At 43.9% G+C, this 14,260-nt stretch overlaps 1 protein-coding gene across 1 annotated transcript in view; it reads right to left on the reverse strand.

Annotated features, from left to right (window-relative positions):
• Positions 1-3,846: 3,846 nt before the first annotated feature.
• The window catches only part of LOC109487128, a 40,397-nt gene continuing 29,983 nt past the window's right edge, over positions 3,847-14,260 (reverse strand). The window contains 17 exon segments of the mRNA XM_019791096.1: positions 3,847-4,789; positions 5,308-5,367; positions 5,653-5,736; positions 6,274-6,345; positions 6,744-6,885; positions 7,665-7,805; positions 8,216-8,373; positions 8,776-8,847; positions 9,521-9,662; positions 9,787-9,927; positions 10,545-10,702; positions 11,230-11,253; positions 11,592-11,639; positions 12,034-12,175; positions 12,621-12,761; positions 13,078-13,235; positions 13,725-13,805. Coding sequence (XP_019646655.1) covers positions 4,614-4,789; positions 5,308-5,367; positions 5,653-5,736; positions 6,274-6,345; positions 6,744-6,885; positions 7,665-7,805; positions 8,216-8,373; positions 8,776-8,847; positions 9,521-9,662; positions 9,787-9,927; positions 10,545-10,702; positions 11,230-11,253; positions 11,592-11,639; positions 12,034-12,175; positions 12,621-12,761; positions 13,078-13,235; positions 13,725-13,805 — 1,940 coding nt within the window. The 3' untranslated portion in view covers positions 3,847-4,613.

Raw genomic sequence — 14,260 nt, forward strand, 5'->3', positions numbered from 1 at the left:
CTTGTCAACTGCTTTCACACGATAGAACGCAAGAAAGCACGGTCTAACTCTTCCCGTCGTTTAAACATTCCAGCGTTTCCTTTTTCTTTCACTTTTAGGCATTATGTTCTTTCATATCGATCTACCGTGCTCGCCACCCCTCCCTTGCACAATGGCACAGTCTGCCAGCCTGATTAACCTTGCATAGCCCGTCTGGCCTGGGGCTGTGCTGATTTCTGTCGTCACACGGAATCATGGGGGTATGGCAGGTAACCTCTGACCCCTCGTGACCTTACATCGCTCCGGCACGGGAAACCTGCCAAGATGATAGCCTCGTACGCAGACATTTTCTTGCGGCTACCGTTTGTTTCTTCTTTGTTTTTCCTTTCCGGTTTGGGCTTTGGCTTGTTTTTGGTGTGTTTTTAGACTTTTTTCATCGGGCTCTAACTTGTCTATCTTTACGCCAACCCAACGCGTATAAAATAATACCAATACAAAAAAGAAATCCCGTTAAAAAAGCCCATAAACACACAAAATAAACCTAAGCCCAAAGCCCCAAACCACTGCTTAGACAGTAGCTACAGCCAAAGCCATTCTCCAATACAGCTCTCTCCCAGATCAGAAAAGAAACCGCAGCAAAATAGCGCTCATTGAACTGAAACGGAAGCCGCTAGAAAAGGTCTGCTTACGAGGCTCCTAAGACCTGACGTCACACGATTGGGTGAAGATGAGTCCGTCGCCAGGGTGATCGCAGGGGGTGATGGGATTGTGTTCGAATTCAGAGCGCGGGACCTTGAAGTTCAGTAAACCACCTGTCAATGTGATACAACAGTCCCTACTAGAACCTCTACCACACTTCAAAAGGGACAAAGAATTGGCTAAATAAACAGATAACATGCTATAGGGAAGCGGTCAACTGTGCTCCTTTAGCGGACCCGCTCCCCTGGCATGTTATTTGGCCAATTTCTACTTTTTTTCAACGTGTCTGATGCCTGGTAGAGGCTATTTGGGTAAAAAGTTAAAGAAGTGTCGCAGTTTTCCACCCATTTTCAGCATAAAAGTATATTTTTTTTACAAAAAGTGACACTTTGTGGTTTCCGCTACACTAACTAATAACTAATTGACACTCTCGGGGTGTGAAAGATCATAATAAAGGTCACTGCTGGATCTAGGCCTTATCAGAGACTGTTTCAATATCTGGTAACATGTACTACCGGCCCAAGGACGAGATACACAGGTTGTTAGTCGCGTTGTGCTTATTATAGTCTATAGATACGTCACTCTACAGTTCGGTGGCCTGCCGTCAGTGCCAATTATAGTGACAGGGCGGGCTCCTTACATCCACCCTTGCTGGGAATCAAGGATGTAAATGATAGCAAACCACGGTTATCATCAAAAGGAAAACACATCTTACTCCCCAAGAAAGGGAACATCATTCGTCTTCCTCGACTCAGTTGTAGAACAGTGGTGACGGCACCACCTGCACTCAGGGTTCTAGAGATATACTAGTAGCTGGCCAACGCTAAGGGTCAACTCCCTGGGGGTCACCCACTTAAAACCCCGGCTACCCGCTACAATTTGGAACTCAATATTCGGCTAGATTGATACAATTCCAATTCTGTTTACCCTTTTGCTGGATTTATAAACTTACTGAGATTCTAGATAACGAAAAAAAATACCTTGGTGGGTCTACTCCATTGGATTTGTGGCACATACCTCTTCAGCCTATCTTGGGAACGGTAACGGCTATTTGTATTCTATCCACATGTTAATGTCCACACATACACACTCATTCAAGTCCTTGGATACCTTTCAGCAGTAGGGGTACTTCCCAGCGGGGAATGCTACAAGTTCAGGCCGCCGTTCCAGAGGCTCGTCCCAACCGACGAAGTACGTGCCCATGCCTCAGTGTAGGACGTCGTGTTTGTTCCCGTTGAGTTCGATCAGTTTGTCCCGGACTAGTACAACCAGAACTAGCCTTCTGGTCGCGTACAACCAGAACTGAGCCTTGCTATGCCATCCCACGCACTTGCACAACCGGTATCCAGATCCAGTTCCACCGGCCGGACCTTCATCCACACTGGAGTTCAGATCTGGAACCAACTCCCAGAAACCGTTGTGGGTACCATCAACAACAGCCTGCAGTCCTTCAAAGTCGGAGTCCACCGACATCTCCTTCATTGTAATTGAGAACACTTGGCAGCTGTGAGCCATTGACTGCCCACTAAACTGTATTCTTACCATAAAGGATGTACCATGTACATTCAGTGGGTATTGCTCACTATAGCACATTATATATATATATAAAAAGTTGAGTAGACACGATCGTCTGTAGATGGCCGACCCGCCACCGCAGGCCCATGATCGCCTGCACAATGTCGAAGCGGGGATGCACGCGACATGACGACACGAAGGCTTCCATAATGGGTGGGACCTGGGATCCGGCTCGAATACTAGCTTTGATACTGGGTTCGAATACCCAGTTCGAATACTAGGTTCGAATACTGGGTTCGAATACTGGGTTCGAATACTGGGTTCGAATACTAGGTTCGATACTGGGTTCGGAACAGGGCGGTCTCGGCGTCCCGGGCCGTACTCCCACAGGTAGTTGTGTAGGTCCTTTGTCTCCGGTTCTCCTTCCTGCTCCTTCTCCAATATTTCGGCGACGCGGCGAAGGCTCCATCGGACGGGACCTGGGATCCGGCTCCAGAACAGGGCTGTCCCGGGCCGTGCGTCCACAGGTAGTTGTGTAGCTCTTTTGTCTCCAGGGCTCCTTCCTGCTCCTTCTCCAATATTTTGACGACGCGGCGAAGGCTCGAAGCAGGAATGCTCCCGACATGACGAGACGAAGGCCTCCATCGGGTGGGACCTGGGGTCCGGGTTCGGAACAGGGCTGTCTCGGCGTCCCGTGCTGTACGTTCCCAGGTAGTTGTGTAGGTCTTATGTCCCCAGGGCTCCGTTCTGCTCCTTCTCCAATATTTCGACGACTCGGCGAAGGCCTCACCCCGCTCCAACTCCCCCTTCTTGCAACGACAGTTATAGTGATAGGGCGACCTCCTTACACGTAGACCGACTCGACCTTGTGTTCACGTACTTGAAGCAGGACTGTGGGTTGAAATATTGAGGCCAGACAAGTGCCACCTGTTTCGGGCGTCAGGTCAGTCAAGTATCTGGGACACGTGGTGAGCGCCCAAGGCTAGTGGTCACCACATAGTGATAAGCCCTAATCTCCAAGCAGATCCTAGAGTGGCAAAAGACAGTATCAAATTGGCCAGGCATGTGCAGTGTCCAAGGGTGGCGCATTGGACCCTTTCTGGCCAATGGATACTGCCTGGCAAATTTGATACTGTCTTTTGCCACCCTAGGACCTGCTTGGAGATTACCAAGACAGCTGAACCTTCGCGATTGGCCCGTTCCCACTACAGATAAGCAAGTCCGGCAGTTCTGGGCCTCGCGTCGTATTACCGGCGGACCCGAAGATAAGACTAGGTCCAGTAACCAGCTACAGACGTACAGACCTAGAACTGTAAGATTTACAGAGCTCCATCTGCTAGTATTATACGACTAAGTTGTTTACTGATGAAAGCCTGTACGTTTTCAGACCTTGAGTTGTATACATGTAACATACCAGATGTTATACTGGACGATCAGTTTTACTGTACCGTTGATTTTTTAATATGTATATTGTATTGTAAATCGATAGTCTGAATTCAAAATATTCTTAAAGCTTCTAAGTTGTAAGAAGTCTACGTATACAATTCAGCCGTAAGGCTGCCAAGACTTTTAACCTGTATAAAATATTTTGTTTATGAATAAACCAGCCATCATCATCATCAAACAAGGAAGACAGAAACACAGTTTTTTCCATCCCCACATTTTATTTGGTACCACAGTCTTACAGTCAAGATTTTATCAACTCATTATGTTTGCAACTCATCCTCAGTTCTTTTGTTAGTACTGCCTACTTTTCTCATTCCATGCCTTGCCAAATAATAAAAAGAAACTGAACATAACAACGTTGTGGTATATCAGTCCTTGTTACACACGTCCTATGGGCATACACACAGTCTATTTGTGCAAACCTACATTTCCTTCTGTGACACCTTATTTTCACCAAACTATGTAAAACTTATTTCTAACTAGAGAAGTTAAGCTATAGTGACAAAGTACTACCGTCCTAATGGCATGCTATAGTTTAATGCTAATGTTCATAAAGCACCTTTCGTCCGGCTATCATTTTAAATATATGTAAGATCAGTTCTGTACTACTCTGAAACCTATCCCTATATGCAGCGAAAATCAGAAGACACTTATATTCCGAATCGAAGCTTAAGTCAAGAAGCCACAAGTACAGAACAGCATATTTAATAAGTTAGAATTATTTATGACGAATGACAAGACGCTGCATATCATCTTAAAGATAAAAGAATCTTAAAGATGAAAGGATCTTAAAGATACACTGTTTCTCGCATTGTCAATATTGTTCTTAAATCTTTATTACTTAAACTAGAAAAAAATACATATTCACCGAATACTTAAACAAATCGTATTAAAGTTGCTTTTTCAACTTGAGTGACAGCATTGCACTATTAGATAGGTAATGGTGCGGTGCAATATCAAGTCGCCAGGTGGCGCTACATGCCGACCACTCCGCGAGCTCGCTGGAGGAGCTGCTGCAGGGTGCTCCTCATGCTGCTGATCTTGTTCAGAAGCCCCAGTTTCTCCTCCAGTTCTTCATCCACGTCGTCCACAGTAGCCGTCAGGCCCTCGCTGTCGGCTTCTAGCTCCACCTCTTCCTGAACACGCTTACCTGGGAGAAGACATGCAAGGAGGAATCAGTCTTCAAGAAAAAGAATTGTTCAAGCCGGTGATTGCATAATTACTTGCCCAACTACTAACCTCTTACGATGCAGCGGAGGTGGCGGTTGAACCTGTGCGGCATTTGGTGCAGAACCCATTGATAGTGGGTTGGAATACTGGGTTCGAATACTGGGTTCTATACTAGGTTCGAACTTCGAATACTAGGTTCAATACTGGGTTCGAATTAATACCCAGTTCGAATACTGGGTTCGAATACCCAGTTCGAATACTGTCTTCGAATGCCGAGTTCGAATGCTGGGTTAGAATACCGGGTTCGAATACCCAGTTCGAATACTCAGTTCGAATACTGGGTTCGAGTCCCTTGATATGCTCCGATTAATGTGACAGATTGCATAACAGTTGTACAGGGTACAAAGTATGGCATCTACTAAGTACATAATATCTACATTTTCATAATGCTTAACCTAATTAATTAATTGTTGTGGGGATATATTTTGTTTGACTTACTCTTGCAGTATGTTGCGGCCAGCTCAGTTTTCAGGAAGGCAGCGTCCTTGCAGGTCAGCGCTGAGAACGAAAACAAAACAAAGTTTAACGGGAACGAACTGAAACAGAAACTTATAATGTTATTGTGTGGATGGCGTTCAGCACCAAGGACAGGCATGTTTGCACAAAAACATGTAGTGCACGAAGATAGCCGTGGCGACTAAGGAAGCCGCATTTGCGAATGTCTATGTATACACTGGATTCCTCTGTATATATATGTAACGTTACACATAGTGAAATGGTGTATTTTTCTCTATCATATAAAATACCTTTGTGAATATGATATAGTAAAGATGATGTTCTTACGTGCACACGTTTTCATGATCACTGCAAACTGAGGGTGGGCCTTCATGGCCTCCAGCCAGGTGGACCATTGTGCACAATCAAGCTCTGTGGCACAAGAAGTGAAATACTCAGTCAGAAAACAGGAAGCACACTGCACATATGCATATTTAAATTGTGTAAAACTGGGATTTCAAACTTTCGTCTAGTTTACAATACATAATATTCACAATGTCTGTAGACATGTTTTCAGAAATCACAGTAACAGCAATGTTGCAACTTACGTTACGTTACTTAAAAAGATGGATGGTATCGCAATTATAATACAAAATACAGGCTCATAACCCCCCCGGGAAAGTAGTATGGTATAGCCCATTAGTTCCACTATACAGTGGACAAAAGCTGTTAATAGTAGACGATACCACATCACACACAGGCGGGGGTGCCAAATGGTTTTAATTCAATACCTTCAAATACATATACAACTTCGGAAAAAAACTCCACCTGTGCCCTAATAAATAACCACATGTAACCATATACCGAGAACCAAACAAATTTGCCAAACGTGAATTATATGCGAACGCACATACATGGTTAAAACATACCTTTTCGCGAAGACCTATAAAAATGCCAATAGTGACTTACGTTTGGATGAGGACTTAGTCTTGGTCTGTGTCTGGCTGACTTGGAAGGTTGGTCTGTAGCTTGCGGCTGCAGCTGGAGAGACAGATATGAACCCACAGGTTAACCATCAACCTAGTAACAATGCAGTCATATACACTGGCAATGATAAAGGAAAGGTTTAATGCCCCACCCCGAGGTGTCCATGGTGAAATAATCCCGTTATTGGTAAGGTCGTTAATGGTAAGGTCGAAACAGTGGTCGGTTATTCTAATAACTGACCACGTTTTTCATTATTCACCTATAAGAACTATAACTCCAAACAGAGGTTGATGGGGGAAGATTGTTACCTTTTATATATGGCCCTTTTTTGTCGCTACTCCCACCTTGGGTGGCCAATTGAACCCACTCTGGCCAATGGATTCTGCCTGGCCAGTTTGATATTGTCTTTTTGCCACTCTAGGATCTGCTTGGAGATTACTATAAGCCCTTACCTGCAGTGATGTAGACCTCCAGCCTGAGCCCGATGCCGCCCTCCCCCCAGGTGACAGGGATGATGCGGAGGTACTGAGCAGTGATGGGCTGGGGAAGCTGCATGGTCACCACCGCAGAGGCGTCCTTGTTTCCTTCAATAACCTGCGTGGTCACAATTTTAAGGGCATAAGTATAAGATAAATCCTATCAAGACATGCTAAAAGTGCCCGCGCCAACTTTGATGTCAGATAGCGTCGGAACGGCGTGCGCTAGAACCACCAAACTTGGTGACTTGGCGTAAAGTTGGGGACAATTTCGTATCATAGCCGTGATGGGCCGGCTGGGTAACCACCGCAGAGGCGTCTGTGTTCCCTTCAATAACCTGTGTGGTCACAATGTTCAGGCCGTATAATAAGTAAGTTAATTTCCAAGCAGATCATACGATGGCAAGACCTAGTATCCAATCTGGCCAGAGGACTGTCCATTATTAGCCAATGGATACAGCCTGTCTTGGATTCTGCCTGGCCAATTTGAAAATGTCTTTTGCGGCCGCCGAAAGCTCTACTTGGAGATTATAAGTAAGCTAGCACCAAGAATTGTTGACAAGTATAGAGTACTTAAAGTTCAGAAAGCTGCAGTTTCGAGGCTTATGCCAAAAATGGAATCCGACTGCATCGGTAAAAGAAACATTGACAGAAAGTAGTAAATGCATCAGCATGCTCGTTGTCCTAACCTAAATTTCACTGAGTCAAGTGTCCCTTCATGTGTCTTTCAGTCACTACTATTAAATTTAAAACTTACAGGACATCGGTGTTACCAGATGTTATGTAAATACAATCTATAACTAGAGTTCCATGATCTCAAACCTTCAACAAATGATGCGAACACTTACGACTGAAGAAAATATTTTATTGTTTAACTGAAACAGAAGAGCGACTCACCACGGCCGCCTCTTTGCCGGCCTTGTAGTCGGTCCACGTCTCTCCGTCCGCGCTGAACTGGATCTTGAAAGTCGCCACCCAGCGGCCTTCTCCGCCCTGCAGGCCCAGAGCAGCGATCTGTGTGCTCTGGCCGAGGTTGACCTAATAAAAGAATAAAAATAATTTATAAGATTGATGCGGTCCTAAACAAACTAGCCTCCATCAGGCGTCCTAATGGGGTTTGGATAGGAGACTTAGGCCAAAATATTAACCAATACTGCTTTTGAAATCGTGGTATTAGTCTAGCTGGTGGAGATTACTGAAAACTCAGCCATCCTTGCTTTAGTAATTAGTCCAAATTTTTATGGTGCAAAACTGAAATATAAATACATCGTACCTTCAAATATTGGTCTTTGTCTTAGTAAATCAGTAAAAAGTTTCTATTTTGTTGATCCCAATAATGTCTTAGACCTGGCTACAACATATCGTACTTAGATTCTGTATGTTAATACAGTATAGTTAGCTTTAATGCCATCAAACTGAAATGACGAAAAACAACAAATGAATCGTACCTGCAAGTACTGCTCTTGGTCATTAGTAGCCGAGGCCCAGAAAGACCCGCTGCTGAGCCGGGCCTTGATGGCGGCGTGTTCGGCGTCCAGCTCTGAGGAGGCCTTCAGCACGATCGGCAGGGCCTGGGGCGGGATGGCCGCAAGGATCGCTGCCAGTTCTGTTAAAAAAGAAATGCACAAGGAATTAGAAATTTCTACATCAACACTGGGTCAAATCCAAAGGTATCTTGTAGACAATGTCGGCCCCCGTCGCGGTTGAGTGACGACACGTGATGGGACCTGATGTAAATAGCCAGTGTTGACCTCACACTTCAAAGAAGCCACGTGACAAGTCTCATTGGAGAAACAGCAAACAAAGAAACAAACAAACAAGCCACAAACATTACCTCAGTACATGTAACAAGCAAATTAAACTTGGGGAAGGGACAAACACCACCAGCTAGACCGTGGTAACACTTAAGGTGACAGCAGTTTATGATACTATTCATGCGAGGAAAATAGTTTTGAGGTAATCTAATCATATTCAGGCTTAAAACAATAAATATAATAATGCAACTTACGTGTGGTTTTGGTCTGGGTCTGGGTCTGTGTCTTGCTGATTTGGAAGGTTGGTCTGTAGCTTGCGGCTGCAGCTGGAGAGACAGATATGAATTTGCAGGTTAACCATCAATCTGTACCTGTATCAAGTCTGCTCTAACTGCATAGCCAGTATAACCGCCATTCGGTGTAACACACAAGCTTTGCAGGCACGCGGCTTGGTGGCAGCTAGCTATATTACACCGAACGACCTGTTACACTTAATATCTGCACATCTAACTGCAAGGGGTTCTTTCTAGTGATGATGCCCCAACTGTGTGTGTGTCACAGTGGTAAGTATATAGCTTGGCTGGAATAGTATGATAGAATAGAACAGCAGTTACCATGTTTCTCTTGCCTGTTTATGTATTGCATATCCACTCTTTATCCTGTATACCAAAGTTATTAATTTTAAGTAGAGATAGTAAGTTAACTAAGTAGATCGTATACGTATAACTTCATGTTATTAGCATATAGTTGTATATCACTACATTCTGTACCCATTGTCAATGTCTGTTTGCAATTAGCCCTCGGGCATGAACTTGCCATAAAGAACTCAGTATAAGTGTAGTAGATTGGTATCCTTACCTGCATACGTAGACCTCCGGCCTGAGGCCGATGCCTCCCTCCCTCCAGGTGACAGGGATGATGTGGTCGCAAAAGTGGTCGGTTATTCTAATAACCGACCACCTTTTTTATTATTCACCTATAAGAACTATAGATGCATACCTGCAGTGATGTAGACCTCCAGCCTGAGCCCGATGCCGCCCTCCCCCCAGGTGACAGGGATGATGCGGAGGTACTGAGCAGTGATGGGCTGGGGAAGCTGCATGGTCACCACCGCAGAGGCGTCCTTGTTTCCTTCAATAACCTGTGTGGTCACAGTTTTATTTATTATGCATAAGTATAAAATAAACCAACTTTGATGTCAGATAGCGTCTGAACGGCTAGTGCTAGAACCACCAAACCGTTACAGAATAGTGCATGTAACTCACCACGGCCGCCTCTTTGCCGGCCTTGTAGTCGGTCCAGGTCTCTCCGTCAGCGCTAAACTGGATCTTGAAAGTCGCCACCCAGCGGCCTTCTCCGCCCTGCAGGCCCAGGGCAGCGATCTGTGTGCTCTGGCCGAGGTTGATCTAAAAACAAAATGAACATAATCATTTCTTAGTACTTAAACAAAGATCCTTTCTTAATAGTAAATCAGAAAAAGGTTTTTATTTGGTTGATACTAAGATTGTCTTGAACTGGGTACAACCATTTCTATGTCTAATTACATTCTGTGTGTTAAATATAGTATGTTACATTTTACGTTATCGATTTGAAATAAGGAAAAAAACAAAACAAGTAAAGAATAAGTTTATGGCAAGGTAATTGTACACAATGTGTGACAACAACTATTGAACATAGAAAAAACGACGTATAGAATCAAACTTGATATCCAAATCATATTTAATGAATATAATAAGACAAGAAAGGCTAGCATAGGTCTTTAATGATATAGTGTTTTTTTTATTCATCAAAACATAAAGACATAATAAGGACAGTGTGACGCTGCACTCAAGTTAACAACTTATATTAACAGCGCCACACAACAAAAAAAGGTACAATTAACATTTAAATATACAAAGTTGACATATCTGTGCGCCGTAGTCCCACCACCCCAAGACATTAAAATGTTAAATGAAATGCTAACAGAGCTATTTGAAAGTGTAAGTTACAATCGGTTGGGGCTAATCATGAGTTTCGGTCTTACCTGCAGGTACTGTTCTTGGTCATTAGTAGCCGAGGCCCAGAAAGACCCGCTGCTGAGCCGGGCCTTGATGGCGGCGTGTTCGGCGTCCAGCTCTGAGGAGGCCTTCAGCACGATCGGCAGGGCCTGGGGCGGGATGGCCGCAAGGATCGCTGCCAGTTCTGGCAAAATTAAACATTTTTTAAACGTTTTTATGCTGTAACTAAAAGGTCTTAGTCTTACGAGCAGTAATATACTTCCCTGCAAACAAGTATTCGTAACCTAAGGATTCAGAATTATGTGCAATATTATATGTCTTTGTGAGCGTTTTAAAAACAAATTGTCTGTAAATTGACTGCAATTCAGTGATATTTTCACTGCGATAGCTCAATTATCTTGAATCTTGAATCTTGAAAAAGGAAACGCAGACAAGCAGTTAGAGATTTCATCGTCAACACTAGGTCAAAGGTATCTGGTAGACAATGTCGACCCCCGTCGCGGTGGAGTGACGACAGGGGATGGGCCCTGATGTAAATAGCCAGTGTTGACCTCACACTTCAAACAAACAAACAAACAAACAAAGAAACAAACAAGCCACAGACATTACCTCAGTATAGGTAACAAGCAAATTAAACTTGGAGGAAAAATAGTTTTGAGGCAATCTAATCAAATTCAGGCTTAAAACAACAAATATAATAATGCAACTTACGTGTGGTTTTGGTTTGGGTTTGTGCTGTATAAGGGGAGAAAATAATTGTGTAAAAAGTATGAAGATACTATTATTAATATCGTATCAACGTGACATGTAGTTAAGGGTTCGTCTCAAGCATCCCAGGAAAGGACATTCTTTAGAAATTGCATGCTAAGGCAGTGCCTCAATTAATCTAGCTATCCTGGTAGTGCAGATAAGCTTCAAGTAAGAGTGAGGTGCATTCAAGAGATTTGTCTAAGGTTTGCTATAACATCTTTAAGCGTTAAGCCATTGTTAAGAAATGGGGAGGAATACAACAAGACACGTTTAAATCTCTATTATCTCTTTATGGTGATTCCAGTGTCAAATAAGCTACTCACTCGACTTCTGGACGATTTTAAATGTCGGCCTGTAGCTTGCAGCAGCAGCTGGAAATATAAAAAAAAGATAAGATGCCATCTTACGTATCTTACTCAAGCCTGCCTTCTTATTAGTGGCATTTCATATTATTTTCTGGTCATTAAATATAAACAAGTCTCACACAAGATGTCTTCTGTTTGTACTGTGCAAACTAAAAGTACAGAGGGATTAGTGTGCTGCGATCTGTGACCCGGAGACTAGGTGTTTTATTCTATGATATTAAAGTAGGTCTTGTAAGTGGTAATACAGTGAACGGTATGCTGACAATGGCCAACTCGATATCCTGATGAGCTGTGGCTTTTTATGAATCGTCTCCTTCTAAGTTGTAGACATATGCAACAACAACTACTGACCACGAAGTGTGTCGACAATGACGAGAGTGCAAAAATGTATTGTACTTACCGGCAGTGATGTAGACCTCGGTCCTGAGCCCGATGCCGCCGGTGCCCCAGCTGACGGGGATGATGCGGATGTACTGCCCGGTGATGGCTTTAGGCAGCTGGAGAGTTGTGACTGCCGTGCCGTCCTTACTGCCCTGTAACACCTGTAACGTGTAACGTACGGGTTAGCGAGAGTCATTAGATAACAAGGTTTGATCTTCTCTAGACACACGCTCCAAGACGCACCAAAATGCTAAGGGCACATTTGCGGGGCCCGGATGGGCTTTTTGTGCGAAAAATATCAAATACACAAATCGTGCTTTTTCAACTTTTGTGCCGCTGTGTTTGTTGTCTTTGATATCATAATTTCGTGGCACAAACTGAGACAGGAGGGAGAGAGAGAGAGACAGAGAGAGACAGAGAGACAGACAGAGACAGAGAGAGAGAGAGACACACACAGAGAGCGACAGAGACAGAGGCAGACAGACAAAGACACTTTCGGACAGACAGACAGACAACTATGGCTGAAGAGATATGCAAGGGATGCATGCACATCAGAATATCTTTGTATGTGAGGTCCAAAAATTAAATGTAACTGAAGTCACTCACCAGAGCGGTGCCATCTTCCCCGGCGTAGTCCGTCCACTTCTCCCCGTCCACACTGTACTGCAGCTTGAAGGTGGCGACGTAACGCTCCCCGGACCCCTGCAGGCCTAGAGCAGCAATAGTGGTGGACTGGCCAAGGTTGATCTGAAATTTAAAAAAAAAAAGTTGTGTTGTTGAGTCAAAGGCTTAACAGTTATCATATTTACACATACGTTACTGCTTAACACGTAGACAAGCACTGTATGTATGTAATGTAATCTTATGAATCTGTACGTTGATCTATTCCTCTGTCCTCCCCTGGAAGAATAGTTGTCACGTATGCGCAGGCAGCTAGAGGAGAGTTTAAACCACAATAGACAAATGTAGTATCCTCTTGCAGAGATTGATCGTGGTTTCCGTTTCCAAAGATGTTTTTGATGAAAGGCATATGGCCATTCGCATTCAAAATTACAGATCATACCTGTAGGTACTGGTTTGCATCGTCAGTCTTTGGTTGCCAGAAGGACTCGGAGCCCAGACGGGCCGTGGTGGCAGCGTGCTCCGCGTCCAGCTCGGAGGAGGCCTTCAGGACGATGGTCAGGGCCTGGGGCGGGATGGCCGCCAGGATGGCCGCGAATTCTGAAAGGGAAAAGAAAAATGCAGCATTTTGTAAGACAATCAAAATCTCTCTATAGTTGCAATGGACTAGCCTGGTTACCAGACGTATTTTAGCTCCCTCTACTTGTGGAGAGGATAAAGACTCGGGAGCTAAAATAGGTCTGGTAACCGGGCTAACAGTGGGCCACCTTGATAGATTTTTATAGGTGTTAAAGATCGTTCTTATCATGTACATACGTCTACAAATGCCGCGAAATCGTCAATGATTCGGGAACTGGTGGTAAGACATATTCTCTCTGTATATGTGTACAGGGAATTAAGGTGGAACATTTTGCTCCATTTTCGGAACTAGAAGAGGCATTTTGACATACGTTTATAATCTATACATGATATAACTTGGGGAATTAAGCAGATCTAGGAATCAAATATAAGCGATATCCTGGGCTCATTTATCAATGACGCATCTTGGTTAGGGATCAGAGTTAGCCGGTTTGTTACAGCCAGACTTACGCTTGGTGACTGTCTTCGTCTTCGTCTGTATTATCTTTGTGACGATCGTCTGGAGTTTAGAGGTGAAGCTGGCGGCAAGAGCTGTAAAAGAAAGTAAACGTTACATTTTTGTATCTCTTAGGAGGAAGGCAGGAGAATAATACAGATCCAACGCGAGCATGTGAAGGACTTGTGTGAATGTGTCGTTTCTGTCTGTATTGGGTTGATGGGTTACTCATCTTTTTCCTCTAAGTCTCCGTACCGATGAAAAGTTGAAAAGGACAATAGTTAAAACCCTTGTTTCTCCAAGCTAGTTTCCTTCTTTTTTTATTTAGTTGTACCCCAATTAAAAACGGATGGGAAATCGACTTTTGAAGGGTTTCATTAGACCGCCATACACTGGCAAACTGATATTAAGTGTAATCTCTTTTATCTAGATAGCGCAAGGACCACTAAAGTGAGAGGTGACACCCGATACACATAGCGTTTACAGTAGTAACTGGGTAACTGTATCCAGCGTTAGCCAGTATATACTGTCTTCGTCTGCGTCTGTATTA

This window comes from Branchiostoma belcheri, unplaced genomic scaffold, assembly GCF_001625305.1.
Source record: "Branchiostoma belcheri isolate BF01 breed outbred unplaced genomic scaffold, Haploidv18h27 scaffold86, whole genome shotgun sequence".
In the NCBI taxonomy this organism is placed as follows: Eukaryota; Metazoa; Chordata; class Leptocardii; order Amphioxiformes; family Branchiostomatidae; genus Branchiostoma; species Branchiostoma belcheri.